This window comes from Nerophis lumbriciformis, linkage group LG02, assembly GCF_033978685.3.
Source record: "Nerophis lumbriciformis linkage group LG02, RoL_Nlum_v2.1, whole genome shotgun sequence".
NCBI classification, from domain to species: domain Eukaryota; kingdom Metazoa; phylum Chordata; class Actinopteri; order Syngnathiformes; family Syngnathidae; genus Nerophis; species Nerophis lumbriciformis.
The window spans coordinates 30,991,727-31,018,378 of NC_084549.2; the positions used below are offsets into that span (position 1 = coordinate 30,991,727).

A 26,652-nucleotide genomic window follows, 5' to 3' on the forward strand; every position below is an offset into this window, starting at 1 on the left:
ATCTCACATAGCTTGTTGTATGATTGGAATTTTTACCAGGTGAACATTAACTGCACTGGAGTTTGGCTTTATGTATTTAAATGAACAAAGCACATTAATGAACACAACACAATATGTTGTGTAGAATGCTGGATTATAGCGAACATGCTAATTTCCATCCATTATGTTTTGTTTATTTTACCTGTAAAAAGGTTTTGGTATCGAGCAGATGTTATTAACCTTTTTGACCTCCGGGCTCCACTTTTTCACTACAGAGGGGCATGGGGCCCACTCAAATATTAACTTTGAATTAGTTTTATTAGTCTTGATTTTAATCATATTTAATAATTATGTCTTACCTACTTATAGTTTAACAGGATAAACCTTGTGTAAAGATATGAAACCATTTGTTAATCACAAAGATTATTGCCAAGACAGAGGTCAGGCTGATTACAAAACTAAATACTAATCAAATATACTGCCAAAGAAGTACATGTAGATACAATTATGCACTGTTAAAATAAATAAATTCTAACTAAACTAATAATAAATAATAATATATATGTTTCTTAAATAAACTAATAAACTGCAAATGAAAATATAGCTGTTTCTGATTCTACATCGCTGAACTGAAATATGCACGAAAGACCAACAGCTGTAACATTACTTTCATCCACTTGAATGTAGACTGAGCCATTTCAAAACAGTTGAGTATTTCATGACAGTGAACATAATGTCTGTAAGACTGAAACTATTTTGTTTGGACAATGATTTAAGATTGTATCACTAAGGGATGCAGGGAATAGATACAAACTGAAAAAAACTAATACAAACTAAGGCCTTGTTTACACTGCACATCAAATCAGACTTTTTTGCCCTCAAGTGACACAGATCATCATTTTTTTGCCAGTCTAATCGCTCAAAAGTGTTTCAAATCTGATCTTTTCCCATCAGATTCAGGTCACATTAGGAGGTAGTCCCAATCTGATTGAATCTAATCTTTTCAAATGTGACTTCAGTCTAAACGCAATGCGACCTGAATGTGACCCGTATGTGACTTTTTCGTCAGCTTTGGGTGAACTACGTCCCTCGCGGGTGCTCGGTGAAAGACGCAATCGCCAGCGGAAGTGGATATTTCATCACAACATCCGGTTTCGGTCAGAAAAGTCTATTTAAGACGACCTAATTTTCGGTGCATTACCCGGTACTTGTCAGTTGTGTGCAAATGATATACTGTAGGCCAAATGTAATATATGAATATATATTTTGATTCCGAAGAAATAGCTATTATTGAAAGACCAGAATTGACGCTTTGGTGCATTTGCTTACATGTGAGTTAAAAAATAAAGCTCATGTTAATCCATGTTGATGTCCGTACTTAACAGCCATTAAAAGAATAGAACCCAGCCAAATATATTACACTATATATATATTTATATTAGAGATGTCCGATATTATCGGCCGATAAATGCGTTAAAATGTAATATCGGAAATTATCGGTATCGTTTTTTTTATTATCGGTATTGTTTTTTTGTTTTTTTTATTAAATCAACATAAAAAACACAAGATACACTTACAATTAGTGCACCAACCCAAAAAACCTCCCTCCCCCATTTACACTCATTCACACAAAAGGGTTGTTTCTTTCTGTTATTAATATTCTGGTTCCCACATTATATATCAATATATATCAATACAGTCTGCAAGGGATACAGTCCGTAAGCATACATGATTGTGCGTGCTGCTGGTCCACTAATAGTACTAACCTTTAACAGTTAATTTTACTAATTTTTATTAATTACTAGTTTCTATGTAACTGTTTTTATATTGTTTTACTTTCTTTTTTATTCAAGAAAATGTTTTTAATTTATTTATCTTATTATATTAATTTTTTTTAAAAGTACCTGATCTTCACCATACCTGGTTGTCCAAATTAGGCATAATAATGTGTTGAATCCACGACTGCATATATCGGTTGATATTGGTATCGGTTGGTATCGGTAATTAAAGAGTTGGACAATATCGGAATATCGGATATCGGCAAAAAGCCATTATCGGACATCCCTAATTTATATACGTATATATATCCCAAATATACACTAACTTACTTTAATTTATTTTCACATAAAATAAAATAAAAATCGCAATGTATTTAAAGTGTGGCGACTTTTATTTTATTTTGTAGTAGTAGCGACTTCCTCCTGGTCAACTTCCTTTGTTGTCACTTAATCGCACTGCGCATCCAAGTGACGTTGAGGCCACATTGGGGCCACATTCGCGTTTAAAGAATGATCATGAGAAAAACTTTTTTTTTTTTTTTTTTTTAAGTTTTCCTAAAAGACGCAAAGAGGCTAAAAAGTGGATTTTATTCGATTATTTGATTAATCAATGGATTACTCAAATATTCTATAGCTGCAGCCCTGAAAGTGACCCCTTGAATGTGTTTCACCTTCAGAACACCTGATGCCAACTAAATTTGTGTAAAATACTTATTCTTTTCATATTTTAACTGGATTTTTTTAAGGACTAAAACTATGGCACCATTGTGTTTTCCAACCCATAACTCACTCTAAAGTTATTTTAAAGACACAAGCTTTTGTAAAATATCCAAGGCCATTTAAAAAATCCATATTTCTGTGTGTTTCAAACTCCTATTAGTCAGTGTCAACTGCGCTTTACATATTCCTAATTATTATCTTTCAAAAAAGCCTAAAGGATATGACTTTTTAGACATTACAGCAAAGACATTCCAAAATGCTAAGGGGTTAAAACTGTCAAAAACCAAGCAAACATTATATAACATAATGTGCATATGACGACTGTACCAAAAAAGAGTGTTTGCTCAAAACCAGCAGAACCCCGCGGATTTTCACAGTATGCATCCGTTTTTACTTTCATAGCAGGTCTGTCTTCAAAGAGCTGCACACACGTGACTGAGAGATGGGAAAAATGGATGGAAATAATGTATAAATCACATCATCTGTGGCCTAATCTTAGTCTTGTGATCGGCCTACTGAGTGCCTGACAGCAGGAGGCTGACTGAAAGCGATGCAGCATCCTGACAGATTTAAGAAACAAAATCTCTTCTGCAAAAATCAGGCAGCTGCTTTGAAAAGAGTACAGAAACTTATCGTGGGTCTTGTGCAGCATCAACATGATATATTGGGTAGAAGAAGTAGGGTTGGAGGCGAGTCCCAAGCAGAATCAGGAATCATTTAGTTTCAGTCTTTCTTTTCAGTCAGACCACTGTGACAGCATGACAAGCGCTGCATGACTTCAATCTGGGCTTTAACTGCCCTCCCAACACAAGATTACCAATGGAAATTAACACCAGCACACACACAATCCTCTCATTCTCTATCTAAATTAGGTAAACTGGTGTGATGGCCTCTAACTCCAAAATGTTCCTGTTTCACAGCAACCATACAAAACAGAATTAACATTTGTTTGTGCTAGTTAACGTTGTACAATGTTGCATTTGGTAACGCATGCTCACTCAACGTGAAACAGAAACATTCTTCAACTTCATCCTGACAGAAGTCTAATTTAGTATTTAAGTGAATTATATTTATATAGCTCTTTGCCCTAGAGACAAATTGATTTACATAGTGAAACCCATTATCTCCATCTTTAAGCCACATTTAAACCAGTGTGGGTGGCACTGGGAGCAGGTGGGTAAAGTGTCTTGCCCAAGGACACAACAGCAGTGACGAGGATGGTGGAAGCGGGGATCGACCCTGGAACCCTCAAGTTGCTGGCCGCTCTACCAACCAAGCCACGCCGCCCCGATATTTCTACGCTAAGAGGATATTACCACAAAGAATATGTTACAGTTTACCTGGAATAAAGTCAACTAATAATTTGGTGGTAAACAAAAACCACTAAAACAAAGTAACACTATAATCAGACAATATTATTAGGGGTATCTCCATACAAGACAGGTGTCAAACTCAAAGCCCGGAGGGCAAATCTGGCCCGCCACATGATTTAAAATGGTCCATCACATCTCTTTACGTGGTCCACCGCATCATTTTATGTAGCCTGTGGCATCATTTTATGTGATATGCCGCCTTATTTTATGTGGTCCGCTGCCTGATTTAATGTGGCCCTCCACTTAATTTTATGCAGTACACCGCATTATTTTATGTGGCCGGCAAAGTCATATATGTGGCCAGCAAAAAGGCACTTTCTGACTAAAGGAACGTATTATTCGTTCACTTTCGACAGAAAAATGTACTACGTCCGATTGCATATGTTGTTACTTTAATATTGGTCCTGCAACAAGCAAAGCAAGTTATCCATCAATCTGTTGGTAAAAAATATAGTAATCAAAAAGAGTTTCAGTTGAATATGCTACAAAGACAACATATTTGATGTTCAAACTGATAAACTTTTTTTTTTTTGCAAATAATCATTAACTTTAGAATTTGATGCCAGCAACACGTGACAAAGAAGTTGGGAAAGGTGGCAATAAATACTGATAAAGTTGAGAAATGCTCATCAAACACTTATTTGGAACATCCCACAGGTGTGCAGGCTAATTGGGAACAGGTGGGTGCCATGATTGGGTATAAAAACAGCTTCCCAAAAAATGCTCAGTCTTTCACAAGAAAGGATGGGGTGAGGTACACCCCTTTGTCCACAACTGTGTGAGCAAATAGTCAAACAGTTTAAGAACGTTTCTCAAAGTGCAATTGCAAGAAATTTTGGGATTTCAACATCTACGGTCCATAATATCATCAAAAGGTTCAGAGAATCTGGAGAAATCACTCCACGTAAGCGGCATGGCCGGAAACCAACATTGAATTACCGTGACCTTCGATCCCTCAGACGGCACTGTATCAAAAACCGACATCAATCTCTAAAGGATATTACCACATGGGCTCAGGAACACTTCAGAAAACCACTGTCACTAAATACAGTTTGTCGCTACATCTGTAAGTGCAAGTTAAAGCTCTACTATGCAAAGCGAAAGCCATTTATCAACAACATCCAGAAACGCCGCCGGATTCTCTGGGCCTGAGATCATCTAAGATGGACTCATGCAAAGTGGAAAAGTGTTCTGTGGTCTGACGAGTCCACATTTCAAATTGTTTTTGGAAATATTCGACATCGTGTCATCCGGACCAAAGGAGAAGCGAACCATCCAGACTGTTATCGACGCAAAATTCAAACGCCAGCATCTGTGATGGTATGGGGGTGCATGAGTGCCCAAGGCATGGGTAACTTACACATCTGTGAAGGCACCATTAATGCTGAAAGGTACATACAGGTTTTGGAACAACATATGCTGCCATCTAAGCGCCGTCTTTTTCAAGGACTCCCCTGCTTATTTCAGCAAGACAATGCCAAGCCACATTCAGCACGTGTTACAACAGCGTGGCTTCGTAAAAAAAGAGTGCGGGTACTTTCCTGGCCGCGACTGCAGTCCAGACCTGTCTCCCATCGAAAATGTGTGGCGCATTATGAAGCGTAAAATACAACAGCGGAGACCCCGGACTGGTGAACGACTGAAGCTCTACATAAAACAAGAATGGGAAAGAATTCCATTTTCAAAGCTTCAACAATTAGTTTCCTCAGTTCCCAATCGTTTATTGAGTGTTGTTAAAAGAAAAAGTTGATGTAACACAGTAGTGAAAATGCCCTTTCCCAACTACTTTGGCACGTGTTGCAGCCATGAAATTCTAAGTTAATTATTATTTGCAAAAAAAAAAAAAGTTTATGAGTTTGAACATCAAATATCTTGTCTTTGTAGAGCATTCAAATGAACATGCGGCCCTCTGAGGGCAGCCATATTTGTGTTGTGGCCCTCAATAAAAAAAAGTTTGACAACTTCCATACAACATCTTCACTTCCGATACAATACTGAAATCGGAGCCTTGAGTACTGGCCTATACTGATATCAACCCGATACAATATCAGCATGCGTCGTAGTAAATACTTTATTTTGTAGTGTGGATTGTTTGATCAAGTGAAATTACGTAAAAGAACAATGGCAGGTATGAAAAATACTAACCTTATGACACATTTATGCTTTTGATGTAGAGTGTTAATTTGTATTTGGCAACACCTAATAGTCACAATAATTCATTATTAGTCATGATTCAATTCATTGAAAGATGTGGACACATTTGTTACTGAATACTTTCTAATATGCTTTTGCCGAGAAACTTAATGTGTCAATGATATGCAACTATAATTATTTGACACTTGTGGGGTTTTAGACTGCAATATTTTTCAGATAAGGGCACGTATTACATACAGTCACGTTTAAAAGTTTACATACACTTGTAAAGAACATAATGTCATGGCTGTCTTGAGTTTCCAATAATTTCTATAACTCTTATTTTTTTGTGATAAGAGTGATTGGAGCACATACTTGATGGTCACAATAAACATTCATGAAGTTTGGTTCTTTTATGAATTTATTATGGGTCTACTGAAAATGTGACCAAATCTGCTGGGTCAAAAGTATACATACAGAAATGTTAATATTTGGTTACATGTTCCTTGGCAAGTTTCATTGCAATAAGGCGCTTTTGGTAGCCATCCACAAGCTTCTGGTTGAGTTTTTTGACCACTCCTCTTGACAAAAATGGTGCAGTTCAGTTGGTTTTCTGACATGGACTTGTTTCTTCAGCATTGTCCACACATTTAAGTCAGGACTAAAACCTTAATTTTCGCCTGATTTAGCCCTTCCTTTACCACTTTTGACGTGTGTTTGGGGTCATTGTCCTGTTGGAACACCCAACTGCGCCCAAGACCCAACCTCCGGGCTGATGATTTTAGGCTGTCTTGAAGAATTTGGAGGTAATCCTCCTTTTTCATTGTCCCATTTACTATCTGTAAAGCACCAGTTCCATTGGCAGCAAAACAGGCCCAGAGCATAATACTACCACCACCATGCTTGACGGTAGGAATGGTGTTCCTGGGATTTAAGGCCTCACCTTTTCTACTCCAAACATATTGCTGGGTATTGTGGCCAAACAGCTCAATTTTTGTTTCATGTCAAAAGTGCTAAAGGAATGGCTAAATCAGGCTAGAATTAAGGTTTTAGAATGGCCTTCCCAAAGTCCTGACTTAAACGTGTGAACAATGCTGAAGAAACAAGTCCATGTCAGAAAACCAACAAATTTAGCTGAACTGCACCAATTTTGTCAAGAGGAGTGGTCAAAAATTCAACCAGACGTTTGCCAGAAGCTTGTGGATGGCTACCAAAAGCACATTTGACTGCCAGTATCAGAGCTTATATCAAAGATTTTAGATGCTAGCCAATATCATTCAATAATTGTTCTTTGCGGATATCCGACATAAATGTTGGCTCGGGACACCCCTAAATATTACATACTGATCAGTTCTGGGAAAAATCCTTTAAAAAAGCAATTATTTATCAAAACCACGGTACTAAAAAAGTAACTTAATTACCAACAGGATTACTCTTTAATAAATGTTATAAGGTACCAGAGAAAGCAATTATTGCATTACTTTTTTCAAAAAACCTTAACCATTTGGCGTGTGCCGTTGAGAGATGTTTCACAAGATGAGAGTGCATCATCTAATATCGGTGACTGAGTGTATGCTTTTAAAAGGCGGTGCCCCTGCTGTTGAGTGAAATGTGACGTCAACAAGGGTTAGCTGTGTTAGCTGAGGGTTAGCAGTATGCGTGTGGAGTGACTGGCATGAGTTGAGGTAGACAGCAGGTCCGGTTCAATGTGTTCATTACAAATAAATGCGCTTCAGCGGTTTTGTCTCTCCTTGATCAGAAGCAGGACATTACAATAATGTAAAGATGACATACCGATAACATTATCAACGTACCAATGAGGCAAGATTGTTGGTGGGTTATGGTGAGCAAATCAATCATCTCTTTTTCCCGCCCCTGCTGTAAAGTTAATTATGTAAAGTCGATCGCGTGGGACTACTTCAGTGTTTCAGAGGAAGACATTTTTCTTGCTATTTACACCAAATATTCTGCAAACATTAGGGGTGTAATGGTACGTGTATTTGTATTGAACCGTTTCAGTACGGGGGTTCCAGTTCGGTTCGGAGGTGTACCGAACAAGTTTCCACACAGACATATTAAGTAGCGTAACGCACGTTGTGTAAACAGTGCACACCGAGGCACAACACATGGCATGCTAGCAGCTAAGGGGCTACGATAGACTGACCTAGGGCTGGGCGATATTGCCTTTTTTTAATATCGCAATATTTTAAGGCCATATCGCGATACACGATATATATCTCGATATTTTGCCTTAGCCTTGAATGAACACTTGATGCATATAATCACAGCAGTATGATGATTCTATGTGTCTACATTAAAACATTCTTCTTCATACTGCATTAATATATGCTACTTTTAAACTTTCATGCAGAGAAGGAAATCACACCTAAAAAAAAATCACTATTTTTTTCATACGGTGTTGATCTGGAAATGTTTGCCTCGGCATTTTGATGGTGTGGACGTGTGGCTCCAAACGGAGATGTTGACGTGCGGAGTAAGCCCTCTTCATTGTCTGGCGGGTGACTTTTAAAATGATGCTACATATTAGCAGTGTAGCCGAGTGTCCTGGGTTTGCCTATACAGTGTACTTATCTAATAAAATAATAAACGGGAAACATTAGAGCAGGTTCGTTAGCCACCGCTTCTTTAATGTCAACATCATACACCTCCTTCCACTTTCACACACACCCTACGTCACAGCCCTACGGCAACAACTCTGGAGGGACAAAACTCCTCCTACTCCTTACTAACACACTCCGGTAACTTGGGACACCCTGAACTGTTTGTTACAGCAGTAATGCTACTTTTTATAGCAAAGCTTTTGCCCCACACTTTACAAATTACAGTTGTCTGTTCCACATCTTACTTGAAGCCAAACCACCGCCAGACGATGTACCCCATGCTGTTTTTTGGGGGAATTAATTATTCCTCCATTTGTTACCAGATTCGCACCTTCTTTCTCTTGTATTCGCGCTCGCACCACTCCGCTATCATCACAGCTAACGTTAGCCATGCTGCTACCTCTCTGCTCGGGGAGGGCGGATGACGTATGTGACGTATGACGTGACAGTGTAAGAAGGTGCGCTTGTCTGTCTGTGAGAAGGAGAGACTGGAAAGAGGAGGAGAGCCTGCCCGCAGCTAAAAGCAACTGCGTGAGAACGTATACTCGATATCACGATATAGTCATTTTCTATATCGCACAGAGACAAACCCGCGATATATCGCGTATATCGATATATCGCCCAGCCCTAGACTGACCATACGTCCTCTTTTCACCGGACATGTCCTCTTTTGCGGAGCTGTGAGGGCGGAGTTTCTTAAATGCCTCAAATGTCCGGCATTTTGAGTTAGGGTTGCGTGTATTTTCAATGTACATTCAGGGTTAAGAAGGGGTTGAAAACAAAACAAATTGTGCGCGCAGCAGCATTCGTGAGGGAGGGGCAGAGACAGAGAGAGTGAGAGAGTTATGATAAACGCACATGCGTCGCCAGGCTCTGCTTTTTATTCATAGATTTATCAGATTTAATTTTTTATTATCTATAGCAGGGGTGTCAAAAGTGTGCCTCGGAGGCCATTTGCGGCCCACAGCTGTTTTAAAGGCCCACGGCACATTCTAAAAATACTATTAAAATAAACAAACACATAACAAAAGTGAAATAAAAAAGATAAAGGTTAAATGTAATTTAGAAAAAGTTGCAATGTTGACTAATAAAACAAAGCTGTTTTTTTTCCTTTCAAACTGTCATTGTTCAAAACATAATATTGACTCAAAATCAATGTTATTATGAATAATTGACCTATCCAAGGTTCTGATTACTTCACATCAAATATTCCACTCAGAAAAATATTTTTGGTGGAAGATTTTGCAAATTTGGTAAATAAATAACCCAAAAATGTATATTTTGTTGTTTTCTTACTGTACCGAAAATGAACCGAGGTACGTACCGAACCGAAATTTTTGTGTACCGTTACACCCCCAGCAAACATTACGCAAGGAGGGGGGAAAAAAACATCAAACCCCAACACATCAAACCTCAACCACTTTGAAAGCCTACCAAGACACCTAAAATTAATAGATACGATTAAGTTATCAGTTATAAGTATCAATCTTGCAAAGCAAGAAGTTTATTTGAGTCGGCTTGAAAAAAATGTAGTTGTAATAGTAAAAATTCTACTCTAGGAAAATGGATGAGTAAAAAGCAAGGTGGTGTGCAGCACATACCTGCAGATCTGCTCCTTGAAGCCTACAGTCCATGTACTTTTCCCACGCATAGGACAAGTCGCCCTGCAGTGGACTGACCATGTCTTCCACGCCAACACCAACCAAGGTGTAGAAGAATCCAGGAAGAACCAAATAAAATTTCCCAGATTTCCCCGCCAGGCGTCGTCCAGAACCCCAAATGTGTTCCTGGGTCGTTCATAGCAGATTCATGCGCTCGTCTCTTTTTCATTCAGCATCTGCAGAGGCACACAACATTGTGACACTTTTCCTCGCCCAGAAATGGCTGTCAAACACCCACGTAAGACAACAGCCTACCTTTACTAGCCTGGGATCCGCAACTCGTGACACACTGCATCATGAAGCAAATAACATGGATATAAGCGATAAAACTAGCCACATAGCTAGCTAGCTTAGATGTGACAGGCGATGAAGTAACCACACTTAGCAGGCTCATCGTTTCCGCTCTGGGCGCATTTTCAAAATAAAGGAACTCCTTTGTTTGGTTCACGCTCTTTCCTCACAGACCACTGTTTTGAACTAACCTATACAATAATTAAGGAATAGAATAAAACTTAACTAATAATTTCAATGAAACAAAACCAGTGCTTGAAAAAAAACGAATTATTAATTATTTACATTTATGTGGAAATTCCATTTAGACAGTGTCTGATCTGTTTTCCCTCAGTTAGACCACACTATTGTGAATTAAATTATTTCGAACCGTGTTATGTATAAAATAAGCCACTTTTTAATAGATTCACTGTAAAATAATGACTTTAACTTTTAATGCAACGCCTTGAAAACATTTCCTGATATATTAGCTCCTAGCAGTCGTGTCGTTTCGCCGTATCCTGTGTGTATTACGGCAGCAGTCGAAACAGTTTGTGGAGCATTGAGAAGCGAGCACATGGATATCCGCACGCACTGAAGTACCAGCAGTTTTTAGGCATATTTCGTTGTGTGCTTTGTGTCGAATTGCAAAAGGTATTTTTTATACATACCTCATTTTGCCCCATAAAAAACAGTCAGCGAGTGTTAGCCAAGCTGAGGATTATTAAAAATGTAGACCCTCGTTCATGACTGCAGGTATAAACAACTCCTCTATACACGGCGATGCGTCTAAATCTACGCTTGATATGCCTTATCTTAATAGATATTTGTTTACAAAAACACATTTATACCGTATTTTTGTCTACCAATATTCTTGGTAGAGGTAGTAGGACACACATAGTACAGTTTAGAGTCGCTCGAGCAGTATATGAGGAATCAGTACTAGTCAAGGGCGAATTCATTGCGAAATCACTAAAATCATTACTTTACTGACAGTAATAGGATAGCCTTAGCACAGAAAAATGTGGACGTACTACTTTTGATGTCCAAAAATGGTTGCGTACCATATTAACAACATTCCTTACGACAAAAATGAGGGCAAATTCCTCAGTTTTCATTGTCAGTGACGTTGTTGTTGACTCCGATTTGTTTCCATTGGATGACGCACGAGTAATTCCCCAATCAATCAGAGCTGTAGGAATGGTGCGTTCAGGTACAATTGCAACAACCACCAATTCAATGCCTGCATTTAAAAAATTCTGCCTTTTATATAATAATAGTGTTTTTTATTGATGGCCACTCTCATGAAGGTAAGTATAAGTATGAAATTATATTTTGGAATGTGTTACATAACCTACATGAGATGTTTCGATATTTTGGTTACAAGTTACAGTACAATTAAAATGCGGTAATACGACCACGACAAAAACATGCAATTTGACTGTAAGGGTGCGTTCATGCTTGTCGTTTTTGGTATCTCTCGTCCGTTTGCTTGAAATGCGCACCAGATAAGCCAGTGGTGTCAAAACTGGTTTTTATTGAGGGCCGCATCATATACGAATTTGACTCTGCATATGATTACCAAATCTATTTTTAACCTATAGTAAAAAAATAACCCTGTAGATTTTACAGTAAAAAGGTGGCAGATTTTACTGTAAAACATAGGGTTTTTTGTTTGTTTGTTTGTTTTTACAATCACATTAAAAGGAAAAACAGTACCACTTTTTAAAAATGTTGGCAACTGAGCTGCCAGTTTTTTACTATAAACATTTGGTACCGTTTTTCCATTTACAGTAATACACTGTCAAAAACAAATGTACCGTTTTTCCATTTACAATAATACATTGTAAAAGCAACTGTAGATTTCACGGTACAAAAAAAACCTGGCAGCTTAGTCAACATAATTTTGCCGTAAAAAACAGTGGTAGTTTTTTCCATTTACAGTAATATGCTGTAAAATGTATCATAATATTATCATACAAAATCTTTTATCATTTTTACAGTGTACAATTTGATGGATAACCTGTGTTAAAATCATAAGTCAAGCAGATTGTTAAGTATTTATATTTATTTTAACAAAATGAAAATGTTTCTATGTATGATAATATATTTGTTGCAATATTGGATACATAAAGTTTAAAAAGGTATGCAATTTCATGTAGCGCATATAGGTCCTGGTCCCCTTGTCGGACCCATTACCTCCCCGCTTGGCACTCAGCATCAAGGGTTGGAATTGGGGGTGAAATCACCAAAAATTCCCGGGCGCGGCCACCGCTGCTGCTCACTGCTCCCCTCACCTCCCAGGGGGTGATCAAGGGTGATGGGTCAAAAGCAGAGATTAATTTCACCAACCTAGTGTGTGTGTGTGACAATCATTGGTACTTTAACTTTTTAACTTTAACTCAAATGTAAACATATGCATTGAATCAGCAAAACAGCATGCAGAAAATCATAATGTTATGGTAAAATATAGAAGCTTTTCATCCCCACTGTGTGATAGTTGTGTAGAGCAGCACTAATAAAGCCCTGAATTCTCAACTCATTGTCCAGCGCAGCTCTTAAGGCTTCGAATGTGTGCCATACTAGTTGACATCCGTTACAAAAATGGAAAAATGACACACAGAACGTAAAAAATAATAGCATATTGGTTTTGGAATATTCGAGTTTGGGAGGAAACGATGTCACATTTGACGTCACTTTATGCAGGTGTTTTTTACTGAATTTGGTTCCATGTCAAAATACCAGAATGTTAAGAAAACTGCACCAAGTATTATTTTTTTTGTATTTGTAATGAACTCTACTGACCACAAGAGGTCTCTACCATGACAGTCAAACCACAAACACAGCAAACAAGCCTGTTAGAAAAACGTGTTTATTGATTCGCTGCCCAGCATGTAAACTCATCCCACAAGCCTGACAATAACCCAAACAAGCCACAGCCAGCAGGAGTCATGTGTTGCTATAAATTCACATTAAATTACTAATCCCTTGAGTTTTAGTCTTAGTTTATGTGCACTCGGGAAACATGTCAACATCATAGTGTTTGTATTTACAATTCTGTTGGGGGAGGTTTATCATGTAAAAAATGCAAATGACGATGAAACATTAAATTCAGGACTTCAGTGGCATTTTTTTCTTCTTTCAGAAGTGACAGCTAAGTAACTGCTGAGTGGCTCTTAATTTGCTGCCTTGCTTCAGTACCCGCTGTCTGTCTCTACACAGCCTACTTCAAATGCATTGCCGGGGCATTTGCAGGAGCGACCGTTCGGTGTTGCTAAGCAGAGGTGAGTACAGCCGCCGTTGTTCACCGCACAGTAGTTTTGTCCTGCAAGAGGAAGCATAGGGACTCAGGAAGACATTCTTATAAAGCTACATAGCAGGGAGCAACAGGAAATGGTTTGTTCAACAGCTAAATACATGCTTAAAGAAAACACATAGCTAACAGCAGATGTTAGAGGCCCTCCCACTGGTCTCCACATTCCGTGCAGTCTTATCTAGTAGGGAGGATGAGGTCTGTGTTCACTAACATCAGTCATCTTCTCACTCACTGATGGATGCACAATTTATCTTGCTTTTTTTTCCCAGGTCAGTCAGACAACCTACAATTTGTAAGCTTGTAAAACCCACTTGGAATGCTTCAAAAGGGGGCACAGTGGTCATAAAACCGGAATCAGCCATAAATGTGCAAAGGTCAAGTCCTTTCTACGAATGGCTCTTGAGCAGGGCAGCAATATTTAGAGGTTGCCAGGCAGAGAAAATATCAACATGAGTTCATACAGTCGTCACCTTTACCTGAAGGACACTGGGCATAAGTTATGGCGATCCCGTATAACTTAGTACGTTTTTGAGGCTGGAACTCATCAGACTCCTTGCCGGTGTAGCGGTCCACTGCAACCACGGCGTCCCTGTTGTAAACAATGCAAGAGGTGAGCAATTCCAGACTCACAAAGTATCCGCGTCTGGGTGTTTCCCATCAAGTCTGTCAAGAGTGAGTAAGTGTGGGCAGATGTAACTGGCAGAGTTATTTGATGTCCAAGTGTCTCTACCTTCCCCCCACTCAAGTGGAGAAATTGCAAGCAGCTGCCATTTCTTCCGATGGCTTCCGACCCCCCCCACCCCCCACACACACACACACACACACACAGACCAAACCCCCCCAACAATCTACTAGTGAGAGGGTGCATGCATGGGAGAACATCATGGCTTTGTGCTTTCAAGCAATGTTTAAGTGTGGGCGGAACTTTTAAATGGTGAATTAAATGGTAAATGGCCTGTATTTTATATAGGGCTTTATTATATCTGTAGTGATACCCAAAGCGCTTTGCATCACACGTCACATTCACCCATTCACACATATGCTACCAATATAGGTGCTGATCACGAGGCATCGGGAGCAAGGGTTAAGGCCCTGTCTACATTAAGCCGGATAACTCCTTAAACGAATAATTATTTAGCCTAAGCACCGTGTCAGCCACACTAAACCAGCGTTTAAAGGGGAACATTATCACCAGACCTATGTAAGCGTCAATATATACCTTGATGTTGCAGAAAAAAGACCATATATTTTTTCAACCAATTTCCGAACTCTAAATGGGTGAATTTTGGCGAATTAAACGCCTTTCTAATATTCGCTCTCGGAGCGATGACGTTGTGACGTCACATCGGGAAGCAATCCGCCATTTTCTCACTTTCGTCGGTGTGTTGTCGGAGGGTGTAACAACACAAACAGGGACGGATTCAAGTTGCACCAGTGGCCAAAAGATGCGAAAGTGGCAAGAAATTGGACGAAATTTGTTCAAAATACGAGGCTTTGGGGAAAGCCGACGAAATGGTCAGTCGTTTGTTCCGCACACTTTACCGACGAAAGCTATGCTACGACAGAGATGGCAAGCATGTGTGGATATCCTGCGACACTCAAAGCAGATGCTGACATCAACTCCAAAACTGGACAGATCAGCTTTCAGGAATAGAAAGCGGATGAGGGTATGTCTACAGAATATATTAATTGATGAAAAAGTTATTCATTACTCGCAGTTTTACGTAAATTATTATACATAAACTGTATTTACCAATAATTCGAGTACATTCGGGTAGTCTTGTGTAATGCAGTATTTTGTGTCTATTTAGGTATGGTTAACCTGAGTGCTGAAATCGTGGAAAAATATATGTTCTTAGCGCGCCTGAAATGGGCTGTCTGCACTCTCAAAGTGCATTTTGTTGCCAAATGTATTTCATATGCTGTAAACCAGAGGTGTGGACTCGAGTCACATGACTTGGACTCGAGTCAGACTCGAGTCATGAATTTGATGACTTTAGACTCGACTTGACAAAATGTAAAAAGACTTGCAACTCGACTTAGACTTTAACATCAATGACTTGTGACTTCACTTGGACTTGAGCCTTTTGAATTGACATGACTTGACATGACTTGCTACTTTCCCCAAAACCCAAAGATGAAAAAGTTATTCGGGAGCGCTCCGTATTTTTTATTGTGTACTTGTCTATCAGCGTTGCGTGTGTCAGCTGGTGTGCTGTCAGTACAACAGCCAATCAAATTAGATCTACTTTGTTTTCATCACACAGCATTCATCCAATCAAATTGCAGGACAACCAACGAAGAAGACATGTCCAAACCACACGCCAGTGAACAAAAAATGATACCTAAAATAATTTCGTTTGGGTATAAAAATTACGAGGTGGTCAACACAAAACGGTTTGCAATATGCAACACATGCGGTTCGAAAATTACTGATGGAGAGGCAACAACTTCCAACTTCGTCCGGCATTTGAAGTTGCACAAAGAACGGTAAGTTTTGAATGTAAGATAACGTTTATTGGCTAAGTAACGTGACTTTTATTTGCTGTGTAGTTAAATCAGTGAGGCTGTAAACTCACTGCTAACGTTATAACGTTATTGCAAACACGGGAATCTGTTGCAGTTCACTACCTTATTCATACTTTTTGTTCAGTGATTTTTTTTAAGCAGGGTTACGTTAGTCAATATATCACACATAACGTTAGACGGCGGTCAGCAGCACCGCGTATTTTAGCCACCTAAAAAAAGACAAAAATAGTAAAATAAAGGTCAGTTAAAATGTATACTATATTATGAATATGTGTACCGTTTTAGCTAGCTTTCTGACATACTGTTGGTTGTTTACCTCAGTGGTCCCCAACCACCGGACCGCGGCCCGGTACTGGTCCGTGGATCGATTGGTATCGGGCCGCACAAGAAATAATTTTTTTTTCTTTCTTTTTTTAATTAAATCAACATAAAAAACACAAGATACACTTACAAGTAGTGCACCAACCCAAAACAACTCTCTCCCCCCTTTTGTTCTGGGCATTGAACATGAAGACTCTTCCTTCACTGTTCCGAGTGGCCATGAGAGTCTTGGCAGTGCCTGCCTCCAGTGCTCCAGTGGAGCGAGTTTTCAGCCATGGTGGCATCATACTACGCCCCCATCGTGCACAAATGACTGACAGACTCTTGGCTAATTTGGTCTTTTGCAAATGCAATGCAGCATAGGGCCCTGACATATAAAAAGTACAACTTTTTTGTTATGTTCACGTATATGTCATGTTTTTTCAATGTTAACACTTTTGTACAAATAAGTACATTTGCACTTTATTTTTCAATGTGTTTGTTCTGTAAAGGAATGAGTTAATGTTTAAAATGACTGGTTAATAGTGCTATTATAAAGTGCAATGTCAGCACAATTTTCTTTCCTGCAATTTAAAATGCACTTGTTTTAATAAATAAATACAGCGTTTGAAAAGCATACATAATCTGTGTTAATATATTAGTCTGTGGTTAAAAGGACTTGAAAGGACTCGAAACTCAAAATGCAGGACTTAGGACTTGACTTGAGACTTTCCAGTCTTGACTTTGGACTTGACTCGGGGCTTGCCTGTCTTGACTCGGGACTTGACTCGGACTTGAGGGCAAAGACTTGAGACTTACTTGTGACTTGCAAAACAATGACTTGGTCCCACCTCTGCTGTAAACCTAGTTCATAGTTGTTAGTTCCCTTTAATGCCAAACAAACACATACCAATCGTTGGTTAGAAGGTGATCGCCGAATTCGTCCTCGCTTTCTCCCGTGTCGCTGGCTGTCGTGTCGTTTTCGTCGGTTTCGCTTGCATATGGCTCAAACCGATATGGCTCAATAGCTTCAGTTTCTTCTTCAAGTTCGTTTTCGCTACCTGCCTCCACACTACAACCATCCGTTTCAATACATGCGTAATCTGTTGAATCGCTAAAGCCGCTGAAATCCAAGTCTGAATCCGAGCTAATGTCGCTATACCTTGCTATTCTATCCGCCATGTTTGTTTGTATCGGCATCACTGTGTGACGTCACAGGAAAATAGACGGGTGTATATAACGATGGTTAAAATCAGGCACTTTGAAGCTTTTTTTAGGGATATTGCGTGATGGGTAAAATTTTGAAAAAAACTTTGAAAAATAAAATAAGCCACTGGGAACTGATTTTTAATGGTTTTAACCCTTCTGAAATTGTGATAATGTTCCCCTTTAAGGTTCCCCTCCTTGGATCATTTTTTCCACGGGTAAGTGCGCCATGTATTTCTTGAATCTCCGGCTCTTAGCTCAGCTCATCGATTGTTTACAAACTGAGTTCGGAGAGGAAGTGACGCCAGAAAGACCGCGCCCCACACAGGAAGTGACGTAAGAAAGAACGCGCAACAGCCAGCTTCATAACAAGCGGTTTCATAACTCTGAGCTAAATATGGAGGCGAGCCATCCAGACAAGCCCGTGTTTCACCTTCTTCTACACGTACAGACGCTTGTGGAAATCACACATGAATACCTTAAGAGAAGGAAACGCGCGATTGCAGCTATTTCGGATACAACCCTTCACAGACGGCAAGAGAACTTTCGAATGTCCAGGTCAGCTGTGATTCTACTTAGCGAAAAACTTTGTCCATTTTTCGAAGGAGAGACAATGAGAATGTGAGCTCCCGTGGACGTGATAAAAAAGGTAGCGTGTGCTTTGTATAGCCTGGCCGACAAGGGAAGACTATGGAAAACGGCGAATGCATTGGGACTGGCAAAGCAGACTGTATCAGTTATTGTCTGCCATGTATGTCGCGGACTCAACGTCTAGGTCCAGAGTATATAAAGTCAGCAAAGACGAATGGACAATGAAGGTGATGGCAAAAGAGTGAGGAGTATCCTGACCAGATATCTAGATCCCTAGATTGATTGATGTAAAATGTTCTTTATCACATTGTTTACTTTCACATGTCCATTAAAGATTTGATTAATTTATGATGGCTCAGGTGTGATTCACTACAGTAGTGTAGAAGGGGCCTTGTGTCTTGCCTAATGAAACAACGGTCGTGACTAGGATGGCGGGAGCTGGAAATAAACCAGGAACTCTCAAGTTGCTGGCAGGGGCGCTCTAGTGAGCAATATTTAGTATTTATTACTATTTTTTTGTTTTTCATTACGCTTTACTTGTTACTGTATGTAAAAACATGCACTGCAACAATGTAATTTCCCTATTGTGGGATAAATTAAAAAGTCTATCCTATCCTAGCTACCATCTGAGCCACGCCGCTCTTCTACAAGACCCTTGTATTACAAGACCCAGAGTTCAATTGCCCCAACCAGCAAGAGGGGGAATAAATCGTAATCTCCATCCCCCTTCACATTCATGAAAAAGGTGCCCTTGAGCAAGACACCTTACTCCCCAAATTTCTCCGCTGGCACAGTGGAAGCTGAAGTCATGCAGTTTGTAATTCAACCAAGATTCACACAGGACCACCGCAAACCTTCAGCAACATCTTGAAAAAAAATTTTTTTTTAAATGAATTCTATAATTTTGTAATTTGGATGTTTTAAATGTTTATATTTTATTTGATCTTTAAAGAAGCAGTCTGCAACCTTTACACAGATCCCCAGAGGATGACAACTTTCCAATGAGTTTCAAGCATTATATGCCTAGATTCCTTATTAAACTCATGATGTCTCACGGGCTAAATTGAAGACGCCGGCGGGCTGCACATGGCCCGCGGGTCACAGTTTGGACACCCCTGGATTAGATTTATACAGCACTTTTTCTAGACACTCAAAACACTTGACATAGAACTAGAGATGTCCGATAATGTCGGACTGCCAATATTATCGGCCGATAAATGCTTTACAATGTGATATCGGAAATTATCGGTATCGGTTTCACAAAGTAATATTTATGACTTTTTAAAACGCCGCTGTGTACACGGATGTAGGGAGAAGTACAGAGCACCAATAAACCTTAAAGGCACTGCCTTTACGTGCCGGCCCAATCACATAATATCTATGGCTTTTCACACACATAAGTGAATGCAAACCACACTTGGTCAACAGCCATACAGGTCACACTGAGGGTGGCCGTATAAACAACTTTAACACTGTTACAAATATGCGTCACACTGTGAACCCACACCAAACAAGAATAACAAACATATTTCGGGAGAACATCCGCACCATAACACAACATAAACACAACAGAACAAATAACCAGAACCCCTTGCAGCACTAACTCTTCCGGGACGCTACAATATACACCCCCCGCTACCTCCTACCACCCCGCCCTCCCACTTCAACCCCGCCCACCTCAACCTCCTCATGCTCTCTCAGGAGAGCATGTCCCAAATTCCAAGCTGCTGTTTTGAGGCATGTTAAAAAAAAAAAATGCACTTTGTGATTTCAATAATAAATATGGCAGTGCCATGTTGGCATTTTTTTCCATAACTTGAGTTGATTTATTTTGGAAAACCTTGTTACATTGTTTAATGCATCCAGCAGGGCATCACAACAAAATTAGGCATAATAATGTGTTAATTCCACGACTGTATATATCAGTATCGGTTGATATCGGAATCGGTAATTAAGAGTTGGACAATATCGGAATATCGGATATAGGCAAAAAAGCCATTATCGGACATCTCTACATAGAACCAATTTACCATTTATTTATCACTCCACATTCACACATTGATGGTGGTAAGCTACATTTGTAGCCACAGCTGCCCTGGGTAAATTGACGGAAGCGTGGCTCCCAATATATGCCTACGGCCCCTCCGACCACCACCAAACATTTATACATCAGTGTGAGCGGCACTGAGAGCAAGGTGGGTGAAGTGTCTTGCCCAAGGACAAAACAGCTGTGACTAGAATGGCGGAAGCTGGAATCGAACCTGAAACCCTCTAGTTGCTGGCACAGCTGCTCGACCATCTGAGCCACGGCGTATAGTCTATCATAACAAGAATATGACTGCTAATGTTAGTTACTTCTCTTCTACTACTTTTTTGTGTGTGCACGCGCTCCGTGTGTACTTCTGTAAGAGACAGCAGTGAGTGACAAGCCTGAAAGCCAAACAAATTCCACTGACTTACAACATTTTTTATTCAATATAACTCGCAATTGTGAAAAGTATAGACATTTGAAAATATATATTTTCTTTTAAACCACTAATGGTCTGAAAAATGTAACTGTATATAGTTCTTATCTTCTTTTTAGTTTTGTATGCTACTAAAGAATACGGATGTGAATCTTATAACAACTCACAATTTGATCCCGATTATTGAAGTGATGATTCGATTCAGAATTGATTTTAGATTCAACACCATTCTCAATCCAAACCGGTCCTCGCAATATACTATCATGTATAAAAATAATAAAACCTGTTTAAAAAAGCTCGCAGGTTACAAAAGTTCCTTTTGTCTGCTGACGTATGATGTATACATACGAGGACAGTAATCATGGCAATGATTGGCCCTAAAAAACATATTTTAAAAAATTTGATTCTTCAAAAAAAAAAAAATTGAAAAAACGATTTAAAATTATGAATCGATTCGGCATCACTCTAAATAAATACGAATCGCAATGAATCGACTGCCTTCAATAATCCACTCGCACTACCTCTTTACACAGGAGCTTATGGTGTCAGAACAGTGCCAAAATCCTTGCACATAAAAAAACACTGCGTGCAGAGTCATTGTACGCTTGCTAGCTTCTTTGTGCACACGCACGGTGTCTTTTTGTGGGTACGGTGTGTTTTTGCGTTTGCAATGTGTCTTTCCCTATGCACGTGTTGTTCCACCCTTTTGAAACTTATTGACATACTTGCCAACCCTCCCGCATTTTCCGGGAGACTCCCGAAATTCAGCGCCTCTCCCGAAAACCTCCCGGGACAAATTTTCTCCCGAAAATCTCCCGAAATTAAGGCGGACCTGAGTGACGTGTCGACAGCCTGTTTTCACGTACGCTTTCCCACAATATAAACAGCGTGCCTGCCCAATCACGTTATAACTGTAGAATGATCGAGGGCGAGTTCTTGGTTTCTTATGTGGGTTTATTGTTAGGCAGTTTCATTAACGTCCTCCCAGCGCGGCAACAACACTACCGTAAAGCAGTTCGTCTGCCGTAAACAGCAATGTTGTGACACTCTTAAACAGGACAATACTGCCATCTACTGTACATGCATATGTGACAATAACATCTAGGGCTTTTAGAGACTGCAGTGCACAACTGCGCACACAACAAGGAGACGAAGCAGAATGCATCATCAGAGAGGGTGTTCAGCATGGTTAGAAAAATAGTGACAGAGAATAGAACAAGGATGGACAATTCAACCCTTAACTCAACAATGAGTAGATGAGTGTTATGTGTGTGTGTATGTGTAAATAAATGTATATAATAAAATAAATATATATATATACACATATATACGTATATATATATACACACATATATATATATATATATATATATATATATATATATATATACATATATATATATAGCTAGAATTCACTGGAAGTCAAGTATTTCTTATATATATATATATATGAAATACTTAACTTGGTGAATTCTAGCGGTAAATATACTCCTCCCCTCTTAACCACGCCCCCCAACCACGCCCCCGCCCCACCCCCGACACCCCACCCCCCGAAATCGGAGGTCTCAAGGTTGGCAAGTATGCTTATTGAATACACGGCCCAGCACCTCTCCTCCTTCTCGTTGGTCACTTCACGCCTACGGTCTCGAGCATAAAATGAGTCCACTCGCACGCAGTGTGTTTTTTACGCACAGATTTCGGCACAGTTCTGATGCCATAGTAAATCCTCTGCTACTTGCAGGTGTTACAATCCAAGATCTTCCCCAAATACCGAAAAATGCAAGTAACAGACGCACCCATATAATAATTTAAAAAGCCCTATTTGTATACTGTAAACCATGATTTCAAAACCATAATTTCAAAACTCATCCCATTGGGTTGAGTTTTTTGTTGCCCTGATGTGGGATCTGAGCCGAGGATGTCGTTGTGGCTTGTGCAGCCCTTTGAGACACTCGTGATTTAGGGCTATATAAATAATCTTTGATTGATGATTGATTGATTGTATTTGCCTTTTCGTTATTATACACTGTGGAGGGGGCGTGGCCTGCAGGCCTGCAGCGAAGCAGGGTGTGCCAGGATTGGCCTCGAAGTCAGCGACAGGTGCGTAGATGGCCCACCTGGGCCTTGTTATCTAATCATCTGTCACTCTGTATAAGCAGCAAACCGGGAGGAGAGAGGTTGTTGGAGCTGGAGCAAGAGCGCGAGCTGGAGCGAGAGACCAACAGACTAATGCTGAAAAGCAACCTGAGAACATTATTGAAAAAATACAACTATTTAAACCATGAAACGGGCTCGCCTGGAGATACTTGGTGGTCAAGAGGACCCACTGGAAGAGAGCTTCCACATACACATTTTGAATTCAGCTTTATACATTATCTACAGGCATACAGTATTTTGCTAATTTTGTGGGTATTCAGTGTACGATGGTGGGCGACATAAGGCCAGATGAGCACTTTGGGTATCGTGCGGGTATAGTAAAGCACAATAAATACAGACCTGTGTGTATATAACGCACGTACATGACAATACAAAAGAGTAACTTTTGTTCCTATAACTAGATCAAAAAGCAGATTCAAACCTTCGCCAGTCAGTGTAGTAGATGTGCTTCCCAAAAGACGCCACGCCAAACGGGTACCGAATGCCCTCCATGATCTGTCTGCGATCCCCTCGGCCAGGATGGGTACACTCCATTTTATGTGTGCCTGCATGCAAGAGAGTACAGCCAGTGTCATCGGCAAACAGCTTCATTGCTGACTTACACGCCCTCTGACCTACCAGCGTCTGCCCAACAAAGCAGAGTGCTCTGAGAGTCATAGGTCAGGCCGTTGGGCAGGCCAAGATCGTCCTTAACCAGCACCCGCCTGTTTGATCCGTCCATGTAAGAGGTCTCAATCTTGGGAGCGTCTCTGTTCCAGTCGGTCCAGTACAGATTACTGTAGCAACGACAGCGGATGATCATTCATATGCAATTAACCCATAACCCATTCTACAAACCCCGTTTCCATATGAGTTGGGAAATTGTGTTAGAGGAATGCAATGATTTGCAAATCCTTTTCAACCCATATTTAATTGAATGCACTACAAAGACAAGATATTTGATGTTCAAACTCATAAACTTTATTTTTTTTTTGCAAATAATTAACTTCGAATTTCATGGCTGCAACACGTGCCAAAGTAGTTGGGAAAGGGCATGTTTACCACTGCGTTACATGGCCTTTCCTTTTAACAACACTCAGTAAACGTTTGGGAACTGAGGAGACACATTTTTTAAGCTTCTCAGCTGGAATTCTTTCCCATTCTTGCTTGATGTACAGCTTAAGTTGTTCAACATTCCGGGGGTCTCCGTTGTGGTATTTTAGGATTCATAATGCGCCACACATTTCCAATGGGAGACAGGTCTGGACTACAGGCAGGCCAGTCGAGTACCCGCACTCTTACTATGAAGCAACGTTGATGTAACACGTGGCTTGGCATTGTTTTGCTGAAATAAGCAGGGGCGTCCATGGTAACGTTGCTTGGATGGCAACATATGTTGCTCCAAAACCTGTATGTACCTTTCAGCATTAATGGCACCTTCACAGATGTGTAAGTTACCCATGTCTTGGGCACTAATACACCCCCATACCATCACAGATGCTGGCTTTTCAACTTTGCACCTATAACAATCCGGATGGTTCTTTTCCTCTTTGGTCCGGAGGACACGACGTCCAAAGTTTCCAAAAACAATTTGAAATGTGGACTCGTCAGACCACAGAACACTTTTCCACTTTGTATCAGTCCATCTTAGATGAGCTCAGGCCCAGCGAAGCAGACGGCGTTTCTGGGTGTTGTTGATAAACGGTTTTCGCCTTGCATAGGAGAGTTTTAACTTGCACTAACAGATGTAGCGACCAACTGTAGTTACGGACAGTGGGTTTCTGCAGTGTTCCTGAGCCCATGTGGTGATATCCTTTACACACGGATGTCGGTTGTTGATGCAGTACAGCCTGAGGGATCGAAGGTTACGGGCTTAGCTGCTTACGTGCAGTGATTTCTCCAGATTCTCTGAACCCTTTGATGATATTACGGACCGTAGATGGTGAAATCCCTAAATTCCTTGCAATAGCTGGTTGAAAAGGTTTTTCTTAAACTGTTCAACAATTTGCTCACGCATTTGTTGACAAAGTGGTGACCCTCGCCCCATCCTTGTTTGTGAATGACTGAGCATTTCATGGAATCTACTTTTATACCCAATCATGGCACCCACCTGTTCCCAATTTGCCTGTTCACCTGTGGGATGTTCCAAATAAGTGTTTGATGAGCATTCTTCAACTTTATCAGTATGTATTGCCATCTTTCCCAACTTCTTTGTCATGTGTTGCTGGCATCAAATTCTAAAGTTAATGATTATTTGCAAAAAAAAAATGTTTATCAGTTTGAACATCAAATATGTTGTCTTTGTAGCATATTCAACTGAATATGGGTTGAAAATGATTTGCAAATCATTGTATTCCGTTTATATTTACATCTAACACAATTTCCCAACTCATATGGAAATGGGGTTTGTATATTCTACCACTGTATTATTATTTTTTCTTTTCTAATTTTGCCAGTTATCCACAATCTTTATGTGAGACAAGACCACAGCCCTTTTCTGTACAGTCTAAATAGCAAAAATTTAGTAAGATGCAGCGAACAATACATGTAATGGGAATACGATCTATTCCGTCTGTAAGGCACTCTAAAAACCATTCAAAAACCTCCAATAATGTTTTATATACCTGCTGTAAGTATGTATGTAATGTAGTAACAGGCACATTCATGATTACATGTAATATTTACAGTATTTTGTTCATTTTAACCATTACCAAAACTTCTTCCCTGGGCACCTGGATTTCGCTCAACATTTTAAATAACAACCTCAAACAGTGACTTAGAATGTCGGATTTCGCTCGAATGCTGGCTGATGGGATGGTTGTATCTTTCAGGATGGTTGTATCATTTATGTATGGTTGCTAAATTCAGAATAATCCACTCCTCCGGTAAAAAAGTATTCATAGTGATGTTGTGATCGTTTTAAGCTGTGTTCCATTTGTTGAGAGCCATGTTCAGGTGAGATGCATGATTTATAACCTAGCATGAACGTTTCCTGTCTTAAAGGCAAGCAGCAAAAGCAGCTCAAGTGCCTTTATTTTATGGCGGGTCGCAAACAACATTATTAGCAGCTCAATCTAGGTAGTAGCTAGAGCTAGCTAGTCGCTAGTGGTTGGAGGAGCAGTGTAAGCAAGGTGATGTGTCACAACGCCAGAAAAGTAGTTCCTCGGTGTTAGCTCTTGCAATAACAATGTCGCTAAACCTTGGTTAATATGTAGGTCACGGCATGTACAGTAACTAGCATTGTTCAATATTTACAACCCACAGAAAAGGAAAAGATGTGTGCTTTTGTCTCACACATGGATAATGGTCAAAATTCCCCAAAAAGGGCAGTTGTCCTTTAAACATGAAGCATTTCCTACCCATTTGGGGGGTCAGTGATAATAGCACGAGGGTTGACAAGATCTGAGTTTATGATGACACGTCGCTGAGACCCATCAAGCGAGGCCACCTCAATGTGATCCATCACAGAATCCGTCCAGAACATTGTTCGTCCCAGATGGTCAATAGCAATCCCCTCCGGGCTGTGCAAATCTTCCACAAAACCAATAAAGTCAGATTTGTAAACATTTGTTTT

At 39.9% G+C, this 26,652-nt stretch overlaps 2 protein-coding genes across 6 annotated transcripts in view; both read right to left on the reverse strand.

Annotated features, from left to right (window-relative positions):
* The window catches only part of lyst (lysosomal trafficking regulator), a 103,816-nt gene extending 92,107 nt beyond the window's left edge, over positions 1 to 11,709 (reverse strand). For 3 of the 5 annotated variants that reach the window (XM_061960722.2, XM_061960732.2, XM_072916020.1), the window contains exons 1-2: positions 10,521 to 10,666; positions 10,206 to 10,441 (exon numbers count right to left, since the gene is read on the reverse strand). In XM_061960722.2, the coding sequence (XP_061816706.1) occupies positions 10,206 to 10,286 (81 nt within the window). In that variant the 5' untranslated portion in view covers positions 10,287 to 10,441; positions 10,521 to 10,666. Of the gene's footprint in view, positions 1 to 10,205; positions 10,442 to 10,520; positions 10,667 to 11,206; positions 11,245 to 11,599 lie in introns of those variants that run through there. The other 2 variants (XM_061960704.1, XM_061960713.1) reach the window with 2 other exon arrangements.
* A 1,680-nt stretch (positions 11,710 to 13,389) lies between these two features.
* nid1a (nidogen 1a) overlaps positions 13,390 to 26,652 on the reverse strand; it is a 40,642-nt gene continuing 27,379 nt past the window's right edge. The window contains exons 16-20 of the mRNA XM_061960762.2: positions 26,438 to 26,609; positions 23,718 to 23,875; positions 23,521 to 23,644; positions 14,328 to 14,440; positions 13,390 to 13,860 (exon numbers count right to left, since the gene is read on the reverse strand). Of these exons, the coding sequence (XP_061816746.1) occupies positions 13,730 to 13,860; positions 14,328 to 14,440; positions 23,521 to 23,644; positions 23,718 to 23,875; positions 26,438 to 26,609 (698 nt within the window). The 3' untranslated portion in view covers positions 13,390 to 13,729. The remainder of the gene's footprint in view (positions 13,861 to 14,327; positions 14,441 to 23,520; positions 23,645 to 23,717; positions 23,876 to 26,437; positions 26,610 to 26,652) is intronic.